Genomic DNA, 20,820 nt, shown 5'->3' with positions numbered 1-20,820 from the left:
TTAAGACCTCAGAGAGTTTAAATGCCACCATTAAATTTACTTTGTCTTTAGTTTGCAAAATTTAATGTGCTCAAAATAATTTTTAAAATACACTTTCACACTACAAATCAAGCTTTTAGATAACCCAGTAGGAAAAATACGTGCTTTTTTTAATGGCTGCAATTGCTCTTCCAGCTGTGCAGTATGTCTGTGCACTGATACAGGGGTTGGTGTTTGGCTCTGCATCTGTTTGCAGGAGAAGACATACACATTCCTGAGTTGCATTCGGGCATGCTGTTTTACCGAAATGTAGTTGAGAGCACCCGAGAGCAAGAGAGAAGGTGGAAAGTGGTACAGTTTTGTAGCACATATTTGCAAGAGTGCCTTTCTGGCACTCTTGTCCTTGCACTCCACTATGAACTATGTTTTCTATTTTGGCTTTGACATGTGAAGGAATGCTAGTGCTCAGTCCATGTTTTCCTTGCCAAACATTTTACTGATCTCTAGAGTAAGTGGACAACTACTCATGCAGCTATTGATGATTTTTTTTTTTTTAACATTTTTGTTGTGCTTCATTTGGCAGTCAATGGGAGAAGACACCTTGTAAAAGACAAGCTGTATTTATTTAACATATTACATAGTGAAGATATTGGTTTACAAAGATAATAGAGGCTGATGTTGCCACTAATCCTACAGAATTCAGAAAAGATTCTGATTCTTTCGCAGATTGTAGCCTTTGAGTAACAAGAAAGATTGGTTGTATTTCAAACGTGAACTTTATTAACAAGAAATGCAACACATGAATATGTAGTAAACTTCTCACTAACTTCTGAGCATGTTGCTTTATAGAACTGTATCACCTGAAAAGGTCCAAGTCTCTGAGACACCAAATCAGATGTCATGGGCATTTTAAGTCTTAAATTAGATTTGTAGCTTTCATTGTTTGCACCTAAGAGGAAAATTGAAGCATATGAAGAAACGACTGCAAGTGATTAGACTCCACCCAATAAAATCTATTAATGTATTTCCTGATGGGAGGAAGAGTTAACTAGGGAGTGGAAAAGCTACCCATCAGCAAAGTATCCTCAGTATCCTCATTGTCTTTTGCACAGGTACAGGGTGAGATCTTCACTAATAGTTTTCAGACGTTTACTAAACTTTAAAGCTTGGAGGAATGTTTGGGATCACATGATTCTCTTCATGTATTGAAAAAGGTATTAAAGTATTAAAACTTCATTTAGATTTGGAAAAGGATCGATATGTTCTGTCTGCTTGGAGCAATGGCTTTCAGGAGGCATCCTAAGGAGAGGCTTTTCTGTTCATGTGTATGTAGATTTGTTGACCTGAGCAGATAATAGACAAATCAGGGCTGATACTGGAAAAGCAGTATTTGTGATATTAATGCACGTACTGGGTTCCACTGATTTATGATATGCCAGAATACAGGTAATGCTGTATAAAACTGCATTAATCATCTATGCATATATGAATTCATATCCCCGATAGGTTCAGTCAGACTTTTTTCTATGTATAATACAGCACACATATATTGCAGACTTCAAGCTACCAGAGAAATGCTAGAACCAGAAATCTGGAATCAAATCTTCCCAAAGACAGAACTTCCAAACCCAGTCTTGTAGTTTGTTATGAGTAGGTATTCATGGGCCCGGAATGTGGAAGTTCCCACTTAATTGCTGAATTCAGTTTTATATACGTATGGAACAGCGTCCCCAGAGGAACACAACTTAAATCAAGCCTCTGGATCCACACACTGCTGCTAGGAGAATTCAGATCTTTCGTACGTACAGCTATACAAATACATAGAACACACGCTCCCACAAATTTATCCTCAGACCTGTAGCCATTTACTTGCAGGTTTAATTTTGTTGCTGCGCTATTGAACTATTGTTTCCCATTGGAGTAAGGTAAAGTCAAATTTTGAAATTAAACTGTTTCATGGAAGATTTAATAAATTTCTTATCCTGTGCTTGCCCCCTGACATCAAGCAATTCTTTGAGTGTCAGAGAGCATAATTCTGAATTCTGCTTAAAAACTGAGAACAGTTTAGTTCTGCAACTGATACTTTCTAAACGAAACCATGGCAAACTAATGAATGAACAAAAATAATTGTTTGCAATGGCTGAAGCTCAGAGCTGTGCCTGTGGACCAGACCCTGTATCCCCGATTGCCAACTGGTACTTTCTACTTACTATTCTGTATGATACCTTTGTGGTGAGTACATTTGTCCTGGGAGAAGGATCCTCAGTCCATTTCCTCAAATTTTGGGGCTGAAGACTGCATTCCCCACCTCCCAGAAGCACGCCCCAGTCACCAGGCTGTGGACATGCAGAGACATCTACTTCCCATTCTGCCTGTTGAAATACTGTTGCTGTAGCAAACAGAACATGATTCAAGACTAGAAAGAAAAAGCACAAGCATCTTGTAGGTCTGTGGTAAGGACAGTCTCCAAGCATAGAGGGGATCCATGGTCTGCACCGTGGTCCTGGCTAGTTGGAGCACAAAATAAAAACCCAGAAATAATCCTGACGTGAAGCAGCCTCCTTGTTGAGTCTGACTGTTCAGCTTTTCTAATTTTGACATGCAACTTCTTGTTTAGGACCCTAACTTTCAGCCCCACTGACAAATGTTCTGCAGTGATTACTGCATTATTCCCTGGCTTCAGGTACAGTATGCTAAACCAGAGAAGGGGCAGGCACAAAGTCTAGCATGCAATAGTGGTAACTACTCTGTTGATAGCATGAGACTAGCAGGCACAGCTCTGGCCTGAGCCAACCAGCACTCTCCCAGCCAACTCCTGGACGCAGCCCAGAGGATGGTGCGTGGCAGGGTTTGTCCCCAGTAGTGCGGATTGACTAGATCACCCTGTATTTAGGGAGAAGAGAATTTAGCTGTAGGTACCTCCGGTGTAGCATGCCTCTTGCTCTCAGACCCAAGACTAGGCCTAACATTATACTCATAGGTACAGATCTAGCCTACCAGATCAAAAAGGAGAGTCTTATTCTGAATGAACAACCAGATTCTGCTGTTTGGGTCTGTTAAAGGCAATGGACTCACAAATAAAGAACAGATGAAAAAAAAAAAAAATTGGTAACTGTTTCAAATTGTTCTCTGTGCTGGGAATCACAAAGAAAAGCAGTAAGGCTGTGAACTGTACATCAAGATGCTGATGCCTGTGGCTTGTTTATACAAACATACATATTTCAGGACCATATTTCAAGACCCTTGTAGCTAAGGGCAAATGAAGACTTTTCACCCACACATATAATCCACAAGTGTAAGAATTGTGGCAGAAAGCAATTGCTGAATTTATTTTGGAAATAAAAATCAATTTACTTCTTTGTAAAAGAAGAAGTAATAGGCAAAATTAATTAAAGTGTAATCCTGGTAATTATTGAAATCAGCAAGAGTTCTGAGTTCACAAGGCACCCAAATTGGATTAATCTGCTCAAAAATATAATGTTACAAAGAAACATTTAAAGTCTAAGCATTTATGAACATGTGTTCTATGGTATAATTTTGTTTAATCTTCAGAGGCCTCTAAATTTAATCTTAGACAAACTGGCAAACTTTTGCCTGACTAAAGAATGCCAAATAAAGCCTAAAAAGGGATTGTTAGGATCAGAATTACTCATTGTCTCCAGCTGCTTTGTTCTGCACTGGTATTGTAAAGATGTCATAAATTCAGCTTAATTGGAGAGTTAAGCTAGGTTTACAGCTGTTTCACTTACTTGTAGCACTGCAAAACAGCTGAGCATACCAATGAGTACGGGCCTTCAACTGAATGACATTTACACTAGAAACCCCCCCAAAAGAACTGCGTCTAGGCACAGCTTTCCATATTCTTGTACATGCTTATTTTTTTTCTCTTTCTCCTAATGGCTCTCTTCCAGGACACTTTGCACGTAAGAGCAGACCTAGTGATATCACTACATCGTCAGATAAAAGTGGGAAGAATGCTAGAGAGATGCAAACAAGCCTTTCAAAACAGCAAATATCTTCAGACCAATTTGAAAAACATGCTGGAAAAAAAAATACCCTGAGGTCAAGCATAAGCCTATTTTTATTCACTCTACAAGGCAGGGCAGCATTCAATATCAATCTTTACCATTAAAAAAAACAAAAGAAAAATCTGAACAAGCAGACACCTGCCTCCTTTTTAGGCAAAGAGCTGCCTCTGAACAGAAATTTTATGTTTCCCTCTGCATTGTTTAATGGCAGCATCGAGTAGTTGGTTTGTATAGGGGCAAAGTGCCATCAGTAAGGACTGTAACTAGCAGCAGTTTGAGGCTATTGACCTGCTCCAAGGGAACTGTTCCATAGTACCTCTGGAAGCTGGTGCATCACCGGGGATATTAGGGAGCCACAGGCCATACCCAGGCGAAGATACTTAAAAAAACATCACAGCAACCTTATTTACTATGAAGAACACCACTGTGCACTGAAAAAACAAGCTTAACCTTTGCTAATATTCAGGCTAGGTAGTCTAAATACAAAATGCCTATCTGCAATACCTGGGATAAAGGTGAGAGACCTTAGAGCTGAATTCTGTTTTCCAAGTGTGTCAGCTAACCATTATAGTATGCTTTTTCAAAAAAATCTTGCATTTGTGTTATGATTCACTCTGTGGTTTTATGGCGTTAGTTTTGTTATGATTGTATTTGTGCTGATGCAAGAGGTGTGACTTCCAGCTTAAAACAGACCTTTTTCTTAGCTTTGTGGTAGTTAAGTTACGCTGCGTAAGCTCAGGTAGGTAGCCTCACTGTGTCTAGAAAAACAGTGTGGCATTTCCATTTATTAAACCAGTTCTATTAGCGACTGCGCTTCCACGTACATTTCTGTGTTAAGAACAGGCTTACACAGCAGTTTGGGGTAGATGAAGAAAACTCGATATGGCTTCTCTTCTCCACAGACAATACCGTTATTCTTATGTTAAGGCTCCAATGCAGTTTCTTACAGCAGAGAGCAGTATCTTGCCTCTGTGCAAGGCTGCAGCTACAGCTGCTATCTTTTAGTTTTATTAACCTGAAGCGTTATACCCTTGCTATTTTTCTGTGTGTCAAGCACTGTTTGAAGAAAGTATGTTTGTTCAGTAGGAAAAGAAAAAGACTGTATCAGCAGTTGTTTATTTATAAAATTGTGGTCAAAGTTACATTTATTTAAGCAATGCTTACTGGTGTTGTTTTACATTCAAAGAAGTATATACAGTATCTTTGACTCTGTAAACTACCACTTCCATTTAATCACATTTGAAACTGCAAATGTTACCAGCCCCAGAGGGCAAAATGATTCTAAGCTAATAAAAGAATTTTTAGCTCAATGGATAATTAATGTTTGAAGCCTCTTTCTATACACTATATAGCAAGATATTAAAAAAAAAACCCAAACCTACATTCCTAAGAATAAAATTTGCAGTTCACTAGCCGAAAGAAAAAGGATTTAGTAATTCCTATACTTCACGATATTCTCCGAAGTATTTTTCCTTTGCCTCTGCTACAGCAGCAGCAATTTTTAAAAATGTATCTTTTTCATTTAGGTACCTTCAGAAAGCTACTGATTCTCAATACAATCTGGAATAGTTTCAGAAGGTTTTATATTTTGCTTATTTTTGTTGTTTAAAAAAGTTGTTTGCAAATTTGAAAAAAAAACGTGACATAGAGTCATATTCAGGAAGATTTCTGTGCACTCAAAAGGAATGCAAGTGTTTCTGTAATAACGGAAACGAAAGAGTACTTCTGTCGTTCTCCAGGGTGTTTATTCTTTACTAATACAGAACTGACATTAAAATTTTCAATCACTTTTTGCCCCAGAAAAATAAATAGTTGAACTCCATGCATCTCACTCGTGATAGCTTGTATTAGATCATTAATTTCTTAACATAATTTTGAAGACCCATGATTTTATGTCTGCTTGCTAAAGAAGGTGGATCACTGAGGAACCATTTGTGGTAAATTGTTTGGCATAAATTATATTACTCCATTCTCAGGTGACTGTATGTTCCTTTTGGCAGCTAACAAAACCACTTCTGAAAATCTGCATGGAAAAAAATATATTCTGACTACAGCCTATTCTGAATTATTCGTATTCTATCTGAAATGTTCTTTTTTATCTCCCTTATTGGCTACGATGGTAAAAGAAAGAAATAAAAATTACTTCATTTTTCCCTCTCCTGTCTTCTTGACTGCAAAACACATGCCACCTTTGTGCAGTAAAGACCACACCTATTGTGTTGTAGGTGTATTCCATGCACCTGAAAGTCAGTATTTAAATTCTTGCTCCACTATAGCTGCCATTCTTTTTTTCGACCCTGTTCACATATAACAATAATGTTATGGCTTGGCTTCTATCACATGAAGTGAGATTTAAGTAATCAGCAATCAATTTACCTCATTTGAAACCTAACCTGTCTGCCACTTTATTTGTTCTCTTTGAATTCAGTTTGCTGTAATCCATCATCAGGGGCATTGGGGCCAATCAGCTGGCAGGCAGGCACCCCACTGGTTATCACCTACTGTTTATTAATTAAAAAAAAATTAACTGTATTTATGTTTTTGGCCTGAGATATGCATGTGATTAGTTGTCTAACTGGCTTTAACGTTAACAAATATGCATGTACATCCCTTTGTTTTAGTACATTCACAGGGCATATAGGCAGCACCAGGCAAGAAGTAGGCATTTTTCATTTACAGTGGCCTCATGACCACCTCCTCCACTACTTTAGGAGAGCTGAGGATTACTGACAATCACAAATACCAGCAAGAGGCTAATTTGTTTGCCGCAGAGGTTGATATCTCAAATTGGGATCACCCATTTTCCTCTGCAGCCATGGCCAGAAAACTGGTGGAAAGATGCATAGCTAAGCACATTCTGTAGCACATCATTTAGCATTTCAGAGCTGACATAACCTGAAGGAAATCAACAAAGAGGAAGGAAAAATACTGTTGCATATCAGACTTCTAGGGGTTTCTTTCTGACTGAAGAAAAAGTCAATGGGGAAAAAACATGGTCCTTGTGGGAGGTGAAAGCCAATGTTTCTTCTAGTGGGGCTAAAAGGTGTTGCTACCCTTCATGTGAAAAACAAAGTGAAAAAAACCCATTAGGCTCAGGCCTTCTCCTGGTCAACGCCTCTGATCTACTCTCCCTGATAAATATAATAATTAAAAAATTGGCAGTTAAGTAATATGTATCCATGTATTATATCTTTGTTTGGGTTCTCTACTGATGGCCATTACTATTAAACATGTTACGCTAATAAAACCAGTTTTCAGTGAAGTAAGATCCCACAGAATGCCATTAAGTTTTGTGCTCTCCTTTCTTCTCTGTTTGTAATACATTTGCGTAAAATATATTTTCTGGAAGGCAGACAACAGGTATTTTTCAGAATATTGTTTAGGTTTGTGACAGTTTCTCAAAGAAGGTGGTCTTTTTGGCAGGTCTGGATTAGCTGATCAGAGTAGAGGTGCTGGAAGAGCCTTCTGGCTTGTATGTAGTCATGGAAACCATGATATCGGCAGAGGATAATATTGTTCCTTCTGGAATTTGGGGGAGGAAATATGAATGGCATTAAATGGGTGTAGTAGATCTGGGAGCAAAATGCAAACAATGTAAAAATCTAAAGAAGTAATTAGAAAAGTTACATTAGCACAAAGTGGGTATCTGAAATAATTATTTTTTGTGTTACTTATTCACCTTTATGTTTTTTATTGGAAACACCTATAATAAACAATTTTCTCTTACAGAATTAAATAAAGTATTGGACAAATATATCAGTGTGATCCTGCATTAAACTACTTCAAAAGCAGTGAAACTGATACTTTTAGTTGATGGCATGTCAAGTGCATGAGGAATATCTCTGAAGGTAAGTGACTGCTGAGCTGTGATTTATATGCCTTTACTTTTTTATGAATGCAATCCCAACAGTTACAACAGGCAGACGGTGTCTGGCTTGTGGAAGTCAACTGACTTTAGGCAGACTCTTCACAGTCTGATATACAGAGAGCTGATATATGGAATGTCCTAAAAAACAAAACTGAAGCTTAAATTGTAAACTCTAAAATCAGCGAATAGTCTGAATTTCAAATATTACTTGGTTTGCCTTTCTTATTTTTCACTGTTCAACACTGGCCCTGAAAACAGATAGAAATAGGGCTAAATAAAAAAAAGTGATTTTTAAAATAATTGATCCTAGAGACTTCTTTCTTGTCTTCATGAAAATAAAAGTGAATGCCAAACACACCTTTGAGCTTCTAGTATTTACTATTGCAATTAAATTATTGCCATTATGTTAATAGTGACAGCCACAACAGAAAAATTTCCTGTTAAAATTGCCATTTCCACCTTCTTTTTCAAGCAAAAGGTTTGCCTAAGTTCCATGGAGGAGAGGAAAACATACCATTTGCTCCTTTGTATGCTCTCTTTTCCTGTTTCTCTACAAAAGTATTCAACCACACCTGAATTATCCTATATACAACAGAAAGAATATACAGACGTAACAGGAGAGTCAGTCTGTGTACTCCAACCACTATGATCAAGCCTATCAACTACATTATAGAAGAGTTTACTTTTGCTGAATTGTTATGTTCTGTTTTAGAGATATCTTTTCATCACTGAAGAAAACATCAAAAGATTTTAGGCTTTGACATTCACATCTAGGATAAGTTTCAAAGTCTTTCATCAACCACTGAAACTGGATTAGCACCAGAAAGTATTTAACAGTCTCTACCTGACTAGAGAAGAAACCGAGGGACCTTTGGCTTAGCAAGAATCTATAAAATGTGATTATTAATTTCAAGATATCATACATTTAAAATGGAATTCTTCAGCATTCTTTGGGAAGACTGACTCCAAAATTATGAATTGATGAAGAGCTGATGAAGAGTCTGACTGAAGAGAATGTCAAAATCCAGAAACAAAATAATTAAACTAATAGTTACGAAGGACAGGCTGGGAGAGCACATTTAACAAGTTAAGATGGGCTTATAAAAGTTTCAGGTCAGAAAGGAAACACTGCTTTTCAATTTAATTTCCAAATATTACCCTTGTTTCAGCTTACAGTGTATTAGAGGAGTGGATAAAATTAGTCCTTAAATTAATTTCTTTCCTTACAGAAACGGAGAACAAAATGTTTACTGGTTTGCAGTTCAGCAGTGATGGCCCCAAGCTTGGCCTCTTTTCAGTCACTGAAATGTATGGAACTGTTTTCAAGAAACCCACATAATCTGGAAGCAAAAGTGACAAAACAATGTCACTGAAATTGCCTTTATTCAGAAACACTGCAAAGGTGGTTTGATTTCTTGAAGAAGCCAGACCTGGATGGTAGCATTTTAATTGCTGAATTTTCCTAGCTCTTATCATCAGTAACAGATGATGTATTTAGTTCTAAAACACAGTTCAGTACTGCTGGAAAACTAGGAAGATGCTGTGCTGCAGCTGAAGCCACGAAACACATCCAGTTCACAAAATGAACTAACGTATGCTTGAAAACTGCAATAGTTAAAAAGTGAAAAATATAAAATTCTTGAAATACTATTTGAAAATAAGGTAACTGCTTGTAGAAAATGGATGCAAAACTCCCACAGCTTTTGAACAGCCAAAACATGAAAATGTGCCTGTAAGGCACAGAATTGCCTTTTTTATAAAGCTGCATGAGCATGGCAAAATTAACAATTTCAACTTTTCAAAAATTGATTCAAAATACATTTCTTTTAGCTATTTAAATGATATTTCATAATAGCATTATAACAGAACATTACAGATTCTATCAGAAAGACAGAAAAGGAAAACAGTCATGTTCAAAATCAGAAACAAAGTGAGTTTGCAGTTTTCCATGATTCACTGTAATGTAATCATTAATCCATGTGTTAATACAAACCAAAGCATTTAAACAGTTGTAATTTTTATAAAATTTAGTCATTTAGTTAACTTATAAAATCATTTTTGTCCATTGCAATGCATAATGTACAGCAATATAACTTTTCTTGTTGTACAATATTCCTGTATTAAAATAAAACTATTCAAAAATCATATTTACAGAAATATTTACTGATAAAGAGATTAAAATATATATTCAAGGAGAAATTTTACCTATTGAAGTTCATGCTCGTTCAGTAAATCAGAACCTATAATTTAACATTTTTACATTGGACCTCTGTTATCAATTGCTTGCAGTAACTAATGTCATAAATTTTTCTAAACATAAGAAAAAAGAAAATCTGGTAAATAAACAGATTTGAGATGGCACTTTATTATTTTCTGTGGCTAAAAACAAAGAATAGTCCACTAGAAATATAAAACTACCAGAACCAGCAAAAGTCTAAGAGTATTAGACTTTATAGTAGATTTTACTATTCACGCCTTGTCTATATAGCAAGCATATGACTAAAGATATAGTTACTAGTCTTGAGTCTCAGTATCTGTCATTTTATGAAGATCACTGCACAGTTTCAAATTTGTGTGATGCGTTTGAATAGTTTTAGACCTACAGCAGAGGTACTTCTGCAACTCATACAGTTCGTAAAATGCTTGCCCATACCGGTTTCCCGCAGACAGTCTGAGATTGCAAGGCCCAGTTCTCAGCTCAAGTAAGGTCCAGTGGAGCTACTGATTTAGATCTGTAGATCTGAATCTGATGACATGCTGAATTACTGTTGATCCCAATGCAAGTTTCTATGTGTATATTATGAGCGTTACAGTCTATGACCCTATGTAGCTCCCGAGTCATAGCCACTTAGTTAACTGAAAAAACAAGTGTTTACTTCTAGCAGTGCTGCTGAGCCATTTACTGTGATTATTATTAAACTGCAGGAAAAAACTCTATGTTTTAGTGTGCTTATGCATTCACAGAAAAAATGTTAAGACCGTGATTTTAAGATCTGCATCACTGTTGACGATTAATGGCAAGTGACAGTCAAAGCTGAAAGAATAAAGCATGATTTTCAAATATCTGACAGAGTATGAAGAACTGGCAAATCTTAAATTCTCTCCTGCTGTCAGATATCATACTTCTATTTGGACTACATTTCGTGCATATCGCAAAATTAACTAAAATACCAAATCATACAGATTTAAGAACATACTTTAATAAAACTGATTCATATCTGGGTGCTGATAATTTTGAATATACTAAGACAATATATTTATCTTATTGATTTAACATTTAAATTTGCAAGCATCCCATAGGCCAAAGAAAACAAAAAAACTAATAAATATGCTGAAAAACTCCATACCTCAGTATGAAATCCTGACCCCTTCTCCAACTAAGTACACACAGTCCAAATACACTGAGAATGCCAAGCTACAGGGGCCCCTCTGTGGGGAAACCTGTATTTCAGTCAGCAGCATCCGTCAGCCAAAATAGAAGTGTAGGGACAGATGCTGGAGAAAGGATGACACTTTAAAGTGGTGGCCGATTTCAGAACGACCGTGTGGTTCTGTGTACAATTAAGTCAATGCCATACTTGTATTAACACAGTATTTTATCCAGATTTACGTGCAGAATATAACTATCACTCTAGGCTCACTTTAGCATAGGTTTATGGTGCTAATTAGGCTCCTGGTCCTGCAGTCCACCCCGACTAGGCCACTTGGTGTCACATCTCCCAGCAGGGTCGCACAAGGCAATGAAGGAGACAACAAGCGTGTCATACAACTCCCTCTACTCCTGCAGCAAATAAAGTCTATCACACTTGGGAGACGATTGCCAACTTGAAATCCACAGGTCTCAGCCTGAGGCGTGTTTAGGCAGCGCCGTGCTGGTGCCGCGTTCCCTCCGTTTTGGGCAACCTCTGCACGTGGCAGCAGGCAGGTTGAAGGCCAGGCAAAGGCAGGCAGGAAAGTGCCACGTCCGTTTTCTTTCTTGTGGATTAAAAAAGGCCTGGGCTGACGTTTGGTTAACTTGCTAAAGCCAGAGCTAAACCGAAGCTGCGGTTAGCTTACAAGGGAAGCGGTGCGACAGGCAGCCGCTTGCGAGGGGAACGAGCGCCGCAGCGTCCCCCGGGACCCGTTTATACACCTGGCACCAGCTCCCGCAGCTCCTCTCACCCCACGGACGCAACCCCCGCGGCGGGACCGTGACTTTTGAGCCGGCAACCGCTGCCGGTGGGCCGTGACAGCCCCCGCCTGCCGGCAGCGGCGCGGGGCGAGGGCCAGGCCCAGCGCGCCCGAGAGAAGCCGCGGGCTGGGGCGGCTGCCGGCGGTGCCCGGGGGCGCAGAGCGGCGGCGCAGGTGGGACGGCGCCTCCTTCCCTCTCGGCCTTCCCCGCGGCGGCCCGGGGCAGCGGCGCCGCACGGCTCTCCCTTCATTACTACGATTTCCTGCGGTTTCCAGGGGAACGCTTCAGCGTCGGGGCCGCGCCGCCGGGAGCGGGGCGGGACGCGGGGGGATCCGGTCGCCTCGGCGCTTCTCGGGGGCGGCACCGCGCGCGGCCGTTGGGAAGTGCGTCACGACGGGCGCGCGCCTGCGCCAGGGCGGCGGATTCGAACGGCGGAGGGCGGTTGGGCGGGAGCCGTTGGGCCCGTTGTCGGCGGCGGCGGCCTCAGCGGGAGGAAGAGGAGGAGGAGGAGGATGAAGCGCACGGCGCCCCGCAGCACTTTGCGGAAAATCATAAAGAAGCACAAGCCTCAGTTACGCCTGGCGGCTAACGCCGACCTGCTGGTGAGGAAGGAGAGGGGCGGGCGCCGACTGTGCGGCCTGGAGTTTGGGTGCGGGCCGCTCCGCCCCTCAGCGCTGGCCCCGGCAGCCTCCAGCCTGCCTGCTCCGGGCACAGGCGGGGGGCAGCGTCTGCTCCAAGCAGCCGGCTCCGGTCCCCAGCCGCTCGGGCAGCGCGGTGAGCTCAAGGGCTGAATCCTCCTGCTCCATGAGTGCTCGCCCGAGGAGCCTGGGGTCGCCAGCGGAGGGCCGGGAGCAGTTGTGCTTTTGGCTATGGCGGGCAGCTGCAGCTCTTCTGGTTGCCTAGGGGCAGGTGTCTCTAAATAGGGACATTTAGTCTCGAAATGTTTTGTCGCTTGAAAGACGTGGACCGATGGATTGTGCGCACTGGAGTACTTAGGAGGTGCTGGGTGTAATGGGATGTCAAGTTACTACTAATGGTGTTTCTGCTGTGACCTACAGAGGGGAGGCACAGTTTGTGGGGAGACAGACGATTGATTAGTCTAATAAAATACTAGTAAGTAGTGATTGCAGCTTTCTGCTTTGCTGGTGGCTACTGTATTGTATGTTTCTGACAGTTTGGGGTTTCAGGGACAGACTGATGCATAAATACTGTGTCACTACATGTACACACTGCTGTTCAAAGAGTTAGATGTAGATGGACTGACAAATACGAATTTGGATTATGTGGCTGTAAGGTGCAGATGTTTGTTGTTTATGTAGAGCAATTCGGGTATACAGGTATCAACCGACTGAACTGTGAGTAATGAGTTGCTAAGCTGTTAAGGCATCTTGAACAAAGGAATGACAAGTCTTGTTAGTAATCTCATGAGGAGAATAAGGTGCTGGGATCCTGTTCGTGATTTAAAAACATCTGCCATAAAGGTGCAGGGATAATGGAGCCATATCGAACAAGTTTCAGAAAACTGAGGCCAACAAAGCTGGATTCCTTCTGACCTGCAATAAGGGATTTGTGGCACAGGAAGGGTTTGTCTCACCAAGAAATTACTCAACTGCAGCAAGGAAACCTGACCTCAGGAGAGCTTGTGGTAGCTGCCATATTGAAAAAAAAATAATAATATCTGTGCATAAAAAAATATTCTTTGAAGTGACTTAATAGGCTTAACTTGCTTGACAGTCATGCCCTCTTTTTTTCAAATGTGTGTGATTCTCAGAGCATTAATGCATACTGTATACTAGTATGGTCCCTGACTTGAATTGTAAGTCCATGTTTCATATGTGTATAAAAGTTGTGTCTTGCAGCATCTTGAAGGTTGGTGTCTGGATATATGAAGCTAAATGTAAACATACAAAATTAAAAAAAATGGAGATTGATATGAATGAATATGGTAATTACATGAAAGGATTTACATTTGAATGTGAACAGTACATATTTTTCTAATTGATCTAATAAAAATATGATCTCATCCTACTGCTTTTGCTATCTTTGGAGTATTTTATGAACTAAGGACATGTCCCCTTGCTACTCATGCTCAGACCTGCTCAGAGCTTACTCAGTGGAATGCATTAGTCAACTAATCAAACTTACACAATCACTAATAATTTTTTTTGTAGTCGTTACTAACAGTTGGTCTGTGTTTCCGTACTTGTGTTAACTTGGCTTCAAGGTGGTGTAGCTGTCTGAAAAGGGGTAAGTGGGACATCCTTCCGAATCTTAGCCATTGGTTCCCATCTCTTCCTCGTCCTGGCACTAGTGTTCTGTGGACTTCAAAGATAATCAGTGAATTGAATTGACTGAAACTAATGAACAACAACAATGTGATCTAGCTTAAAATATGGCTATGCAAATACTCATTCCAACACAAAAGACGAGATGAGAATGAATTTTAATAATATGGTGGAAGCTTAGATTATCTCTTCTGGTAATGTCAAATTAAATGGCCTTTAATGTTAGGAGGCTTGGCTTTTTTATTTTACCTTTAAACAGAAACGTCCAGGGGTGGTGATTGTGCATGATGTTCTTTAACTAGGCATGTGGCTAACAGCTCTTTATGAATAAATAATCAACACAGCTGGAGTTTTGCTTTGTTTAAAAGAAAAGGGGGGGAATTTAGTCCTGTAGTTAGACAAGTAAGTAGTGTCAGTATGTTTTTTAGTGTCTCTGTTATTCCCTACAAACCTTGTAAGAGTGATTAGATTGAATACTTTAGAAATTTATATACTAGCTCTCTTAACAAGACGAAACCATATGCATTTTGAGCAGAGTGCTTGTGTCTTCTGCAGGGAAATATAAGAATTGGCTAGTTCAGTTTCTGGGCTATCTTCCTGAATGACCCATGCTTTATGTTTGAATCTACTGTGGTACTTAGCCAGTCCAGTTTGATGTCAAATATTACGTAAATTTATCAATTGCACGCTGGCTTCATTTAGTTCAGGAGATTAAAAAAAACCCCTAAGCTACTTGTCATATGAAAACTGAAATGCCTGTCCTCTAATAGATTCTTTGTGCTGCAAACCCACTGCCAAAGTTTTCCCTATAAACTCTAACTTGTAACTTTCCTTGTTATGTCTTTCTAGGCTTTGCAGATCAGGTATGGCAGAATATCACCTAATTCATATAAATAAAATTCTCATATATTTCAGTAATATTTTTCTGAGCTCTTGATTGAAAAAGTATTTTTGTATACTTTACCTAGCAAAGTTAATATTGTTTGAAAGTTTAATTTACAAAAGGTGCAATTACCAATTTTCACGTTGGACTATTGAAATAGTTCACATAAAGTCTGTATAATGTTAGAGGTTTGTATTATAGTTCCCTTATTGCACAGGGGTGCTTTTGGCTGGCAGTTTTTAGTCCAAGCTGGAGCAGTTCCTTGCCTGCTGAAATTTTTGCTGCTTCTGTATTAGCCGAGCAGCATTCTGTATTGAACGGAATACTGCCCTACCAGTTCTTTTCATGTAAAAAGGCTAAGTAAGTGATGAGCTGGGAAAAAATGGATGGAACCTCCTGACAGCGGAGAATTTCTTGTTCTGGAGAAATTAATGTCAATGCTCCTTTGCACTGGAAAGGGGCAGAAGTCCTTGAACTTGTCTGTGGTCCATTTGGTGATAAGGCAGGGATGAATTTGCTGTTCTTCAAAAGTCTGGCTGTTGTAGTCGCTGAAAGCTGAATACAGTTACTAGCAAGCAAAAAGGCTCCTACTTATTCTGTGATATTTATGTTTACATTTTATTATAAGAAACTGGTAATAAAAATCAGATTTGATTTCTGTTAGATCAGTTGTTGTTTGTATGATCATTTCTAGAACACTTTTACAATTTAAATATACTAAATTTAAACTATATTTACAAGTGGCTTGCAGTAAGGAACGTCTTGGGAATTTATTAAGACTTGAACTGAATGGTACTTTGTTTTCCTGAGAACACCTTTGAGGAATTTGGAAGCAGTCTAATATGTGAATCCTTCTGTCTCAAACAATGAACCTCTAAAAAAACCAATCTGTGCTTAAACAGTTTGAATCCTTCTTGATTTTTTTTTTTCTTCCCTCTTTTAAAGGTGCATTTGAACTTCTTACTGTTTCTCCATCGGTTAGCAGAAGAAGCCAGGACAAATGCTTTTGAGAACAAAAGTAAAATAATTAAACCTGAGCACACTATAGCTGCAGCAAAGGTAATAACGCGTTTTAAGTATTTTTCTTTTTTGTTCAATGTAAAATGTATAATGAGAGTATATGCAAAAGTTTTCTGTGTTAGTGTTGATATATTTTTATTTATAATCCAAAACCTGCAGAAACATAATGTTTTTTAATCCATCATTGGCATAATTCACTGTTACCCAGACATCAGATTAACTCTCCTTGCCCTGCTAAATGTAGCCCTATTTTTCTTGATTATTCCATGTTTACATTCATAGTTTCAATATGTGGGTAAGTCTACACAGTAGTCTACCAGCAAGCACCCATGGGCTGAAAGCCCAGGGAACAGGAGCAAATTTGAAAGTTGGAGGATCTTTATTTCAGATGATACTATATCAAGGAAGCATGCTGTCTTAACTTCAGTAATATAAATGAAGGTTTATGGAACAAGTGAGAAATAGTCCAAAGAGGTTAAAATATCTTACACCTTCAGTTCTTACCTGCTTAGTCTGAAGGACGTTTGAAGAGGATTCTTGCAGCATTGTGTGGATACTGCTTGAGCAAATACTTTGTGTGATGTTGTGTTCGGCAAGGGAAGAACTAAGGGAGGATTTAACTGTGGATTGCTATATGGGTAGTTCAGCATAAAAAAAATTGCTGTATGAGTATCTGTGGAGGAGGAATCCCCTGCATTACAGAGCATGGTAAGTTTTGTGTACATGCAAAAGAAGAGAAAGAGAAAGCTGTTACGCAGCTTGCTTTCTCTAGAAAGAATTAGAGTAGTATCAAAGTATGACTGAAATCCTTTTGTGTTCTGTAGCTCATTTCACTCACTAGGATATGTGTGCTTTACCTAGGTTTCATGAAGGAACTCAGTCTCTTTAATTTATTGGGTTATCTGTTCGACCACCTACTACTGCTGGGCAAATTCGAAGAACAAAACTCAGTGGTGTCTGATATTTGGGTCCTGTGGCTTCTATTTATCGTCAGTATTTTTTTTTTCCTCTGGTGAAATGTTTAGTTTGATACTTTCTATTACTATAGTAACAGAAATATATACAGGATGTGTAGGGTAGCCAAGTGAATGTTAGAGTTGGAATCTTACGCATTTGTAATTTCTTTTTAACTGCAATCTTAACATTATTTGAACATTTTTGTGCTCCATTTATTTTTTTTAAGATGAGAAGAAAGGAAAAACTGCCTGTATTTTAATAATGTTAACACTTAAATGGTCCCACTTGGACTTTGAAGTTCATTTTTCAACTTAAACTCCAAACCAAAAAATGTCCTTCCAAGGGTCTGGGCACTCTTGATATAGAAAGAAATAAGGCATTACAAATATAAATTGAGCATAGTAGCTGCATAATTTCAAATCTTTTTTTTTTTTCGTTTTGTCTAGGCCTAACAGGGCAAGAGCTTTAAGGAATCTTCTGAGGGCTTGAGAGCGCTGTTGCCACTTCTCAGCATTAATTTTTAAAATAAGCCGTTTATTTTACAGAGTTCTTGGTCATGAATGGTCTTATTTATAAAAATACTTTCTGATATGGCATTTTTCTCCATGCTCTTTCTTTATTTCTAACCTTTTCCATAGACTTTTACCCTTGGTGACTCTACTTCTGGAAACAGATTGTTTGGCTGGGTGAACTTTTGGTCTGAGTAGCCTAGCGTTTTGGATCTCTTGCTACTGTCTGGTTTGTAGTGATAAAAGCAGTGATAAATATACTTTTTTCTTTTTGCAGGTTATTTTAAAGAAAAGCAGAGGCTAGAAAACAGACCACTGGAATTTCAAAGCATGTTTTTCTGTGTTTTCTTACTAACGTGAGATCCTGTGAGCCAGCTTTTGCACTTGTGGAAGTATTTAGTTTTATTGATGTCTATCTCCTAAGTATCTTGCTATTTCTTAAAAAAAAAAAAAATTAAGAATCTTACAATGTATATTTTCATACACTTCATGCATAATTTTAAAATGTGTGTCACTTGTCACTTAAGACTTTTGATGTACCTTATTTCTTCCATAATAATGGAGGAATGCCTATACCATAGTCACTTTTCAGGTATGATGTGTCATTTATTATGAGAAGTGTGAAACTTTTAAAGGAGAAGAGTAATAAAAATGCAGGTTTCACTAAATCCATTATAGATTAGGCAGTTCAAAGCAGATTTACTAGCTAAACAAAATCTTGGCTTTCAAAACAATTGTTGTAGAAACTAGTGTATTAAATATCTTGGCTTCAATTTATTTATAAATGTCTTAATATTTTTAAATTACTTTGAAAAGTAGGCGAAAAATTCTGTGTTCTGGGGAAAGAATTTGTATTTTGTATTTCTAAATCATGCTCTGACCTGTTAAGCTGGCCTATTGTTTGATGTGGTATATGAGACAAGTTGGTGGTCTCTAATTCAGTTGCTGTGGACAGATGTACATTATGGAAAAGAAAAGATCTGGCACAACTGATGTTTTTGAAGTTAGATCCTGTACAAATAGTGAAGATAAGTTGGCATGAGTGCCAAGTTACATCCACCTTTGGAGTGTCATCCTAACTTGTCAGAAGTCTGTAAATGTACATTATATAAAAATATCTTTTTAAATTAAAATCATATTCTATTCCTAATCTGATATTTTTAAACAGTTGCTGAACACTTTGCTTAATAAATCTTTTAATAAAGATATAGTTGAATCTCACAGTTTGAGCTGATAATACAGTCTTGTGGAATATGTGGTAGCCGATCCTTTATATGCACAGTGAGCTATTCTTAAAGAATTTTTAAAAACATTGAGTAGTCTAATTTTGTTTAACATGTTACTGAGTATATTCTAGAAACTCAGCGAAAAACAATTGCATTTCATAAATATTTTTGTAGTCTAAGGAAACTGGAGCAATGCCAGAACTTCAAATTTCATGTCATGTCCATGTACTTTTTAAAATCCTGTACAACCTGTGAAAAATCATCCTTTTACAGTATGCAGAAAGGAAGGATGACTCTTCTGCTTTACTTAACTCATAGGGCTTAGTTCAGTCTGCTTCTTGTAAGGTTGACTACGTTCCTTATTCTGCATTTTCTTTTCTTACTCCCTTGGAATCCACAGAGAAAGCTGAGAACATACATGTGTAGAGAATATTTGGACTTAATAATACGAAGTACGTTCTCAGTAATACCTCTGACTAGGTATTTATGGGGGTTTTTTGTAATTACTGTCCATGATTTAACAATTTTATTGCAACACTAGATTTTCCTTTGTTAGAAATGTTGCAATTTTATTGCAACACTAGATTTTCCTTTGTTAGAAATGTTTTCTCTTAATTTCTCCCTGCAATACTTTCTTATAGGCTTGTATAATCACGTACCTTTACTCATTGTACAGTTGAGTGCTGTAGCTTCTTTTGGAACTTGTTTTGATGTCCACTTTCACTTTTTCTTTCTTGATTTGCCTAGGAGCGAGATCCACTCTGACCTTAGTGGAATGTTCTTATTCTTATGTAGTAAATGGATGATCAGCTACCATTGGGAAAGGAGGCAAGGAAGGGTTAAAACCAGCCACCAGTGTACTTCTTTTTAATATTTTATACAGTGTTTTTTGGCCTGTATTCATGGTTAAGAGGGTGCAGGGTTTTTTTTATAGGAGAGAGACTTTTTTCTCTAAGCCCCGAGAAGTTCAAGTCAGAATGTGTCCTGTCACTAGATTGCCAGTACTTTGTGAACATTTCGTAACAGCTGAAGCAGGCAGCTATTCAGAAGACCTGAATAGCTTGGCAGGTATTCAGGTTTCTCTCTAAACTTTAAATAAATGCTTACTGAAAATTCATGTGGTTGATGTAGTGTAGTTAGGCATTCAGAAATATACAATGCTATTATGTTTTTCTAGTATCTTCTTCTTGAATGTTCACCATGAAGTTAATTATATTCACATTTGGCAGCTCTTCTGTACTCCTTCATGTATATACATGGGATCTCTTCTCTACCCAGTACTCCTTACTGTTTTTTTTTAAATCAAAGCTCCTTACAGAAGTGTTGTCTAAATACCCATGAACACTTCCAATTAATATAACCTTGGAGGACACACTAATAGTCTTTTTTCTGTTATTGAATCTCTAATGACAAAACATCAAAGCATGTAGTTCTAGAAAATGACTTTTTAAACTAGATCTGTGGTAGAAGGTCTAATGAAGTTGGGTTCTCTTATTTGAATTCCTGTGTTGATTCTCTGCTGTTAGGAGGAAAAAGGCGAGGATTATTGAGGGAAGAGTCATGCTGATGAATTAATAAGGTGTCTCTTCTACTCAACTGTTTTCATGCAAACTTGAGAAATTTAGTGTTCAGAAACCATTGAGACTATTGACTCATAATTGAGTTTCCTTTCGTTTTAAAGGTAGGAGTAAAGAGATTTTGAGAAGGAGCGGTGCTCAGACAATACAATTGTGACTCTTCATTTCCTCCAGAACGCAGGATAGAAGGCCTAAAAAATTAAAGGCACACTAAGACATTATCCAGTTTTTCCACTCTTTTCTCTTTGCAGCTTTGAGTGTTCTTCTCTTTCATGTCCTACCCCACCCTTTCACTATGACCATCAATGAAAAGGGGA

At 38.4% G+C, this 20,820-nt stretch overlaps 1 protein-coding gene across 1 annotated transcript; it reads left to right on the top strand.

Moving 5' to 3' along the window:
* Window positions 1-12,504: 12,504 nt before the first annotated feature.
* On the top strand, window positions 12,505-18,061 carry CENPW (centromere protein W). The gene is made up of 3 exons (XM_082306304.1): window positions 12,505-12,648; window positions 16,160-16,273; window positions 17,978-18,061. Exons 1-3 carry the CDS (start codon window positions 12,559-12,561, stop codon window positions 18,002-18,004), a joined length of 231 nt encoding a protein of 76 aa, XP_082162430.1. The 5' UTR covers window positions 12,505-12,558; the 3' UTR covers window positions 18,005-18,061.
* Window positions 18,062-20,820: the final 2,759 nt, after the last annotated feature.

This window comes from Platalea leucorodia, assembly GCF_965183815.1.
Source record: "Platalea leucorodia genome assembly, chromosome: 3".
NCBI classification, from domain to species: domain Eukaryota; kingdom Metazoa; phylum Chordata; class Aves; order Pelecaniformes; family Threskiornithidae; genus Platalea; species Platalea leucorodia.
This window is presented reverse-complemented; position numbering and strand designations above follow the sequence as displayed.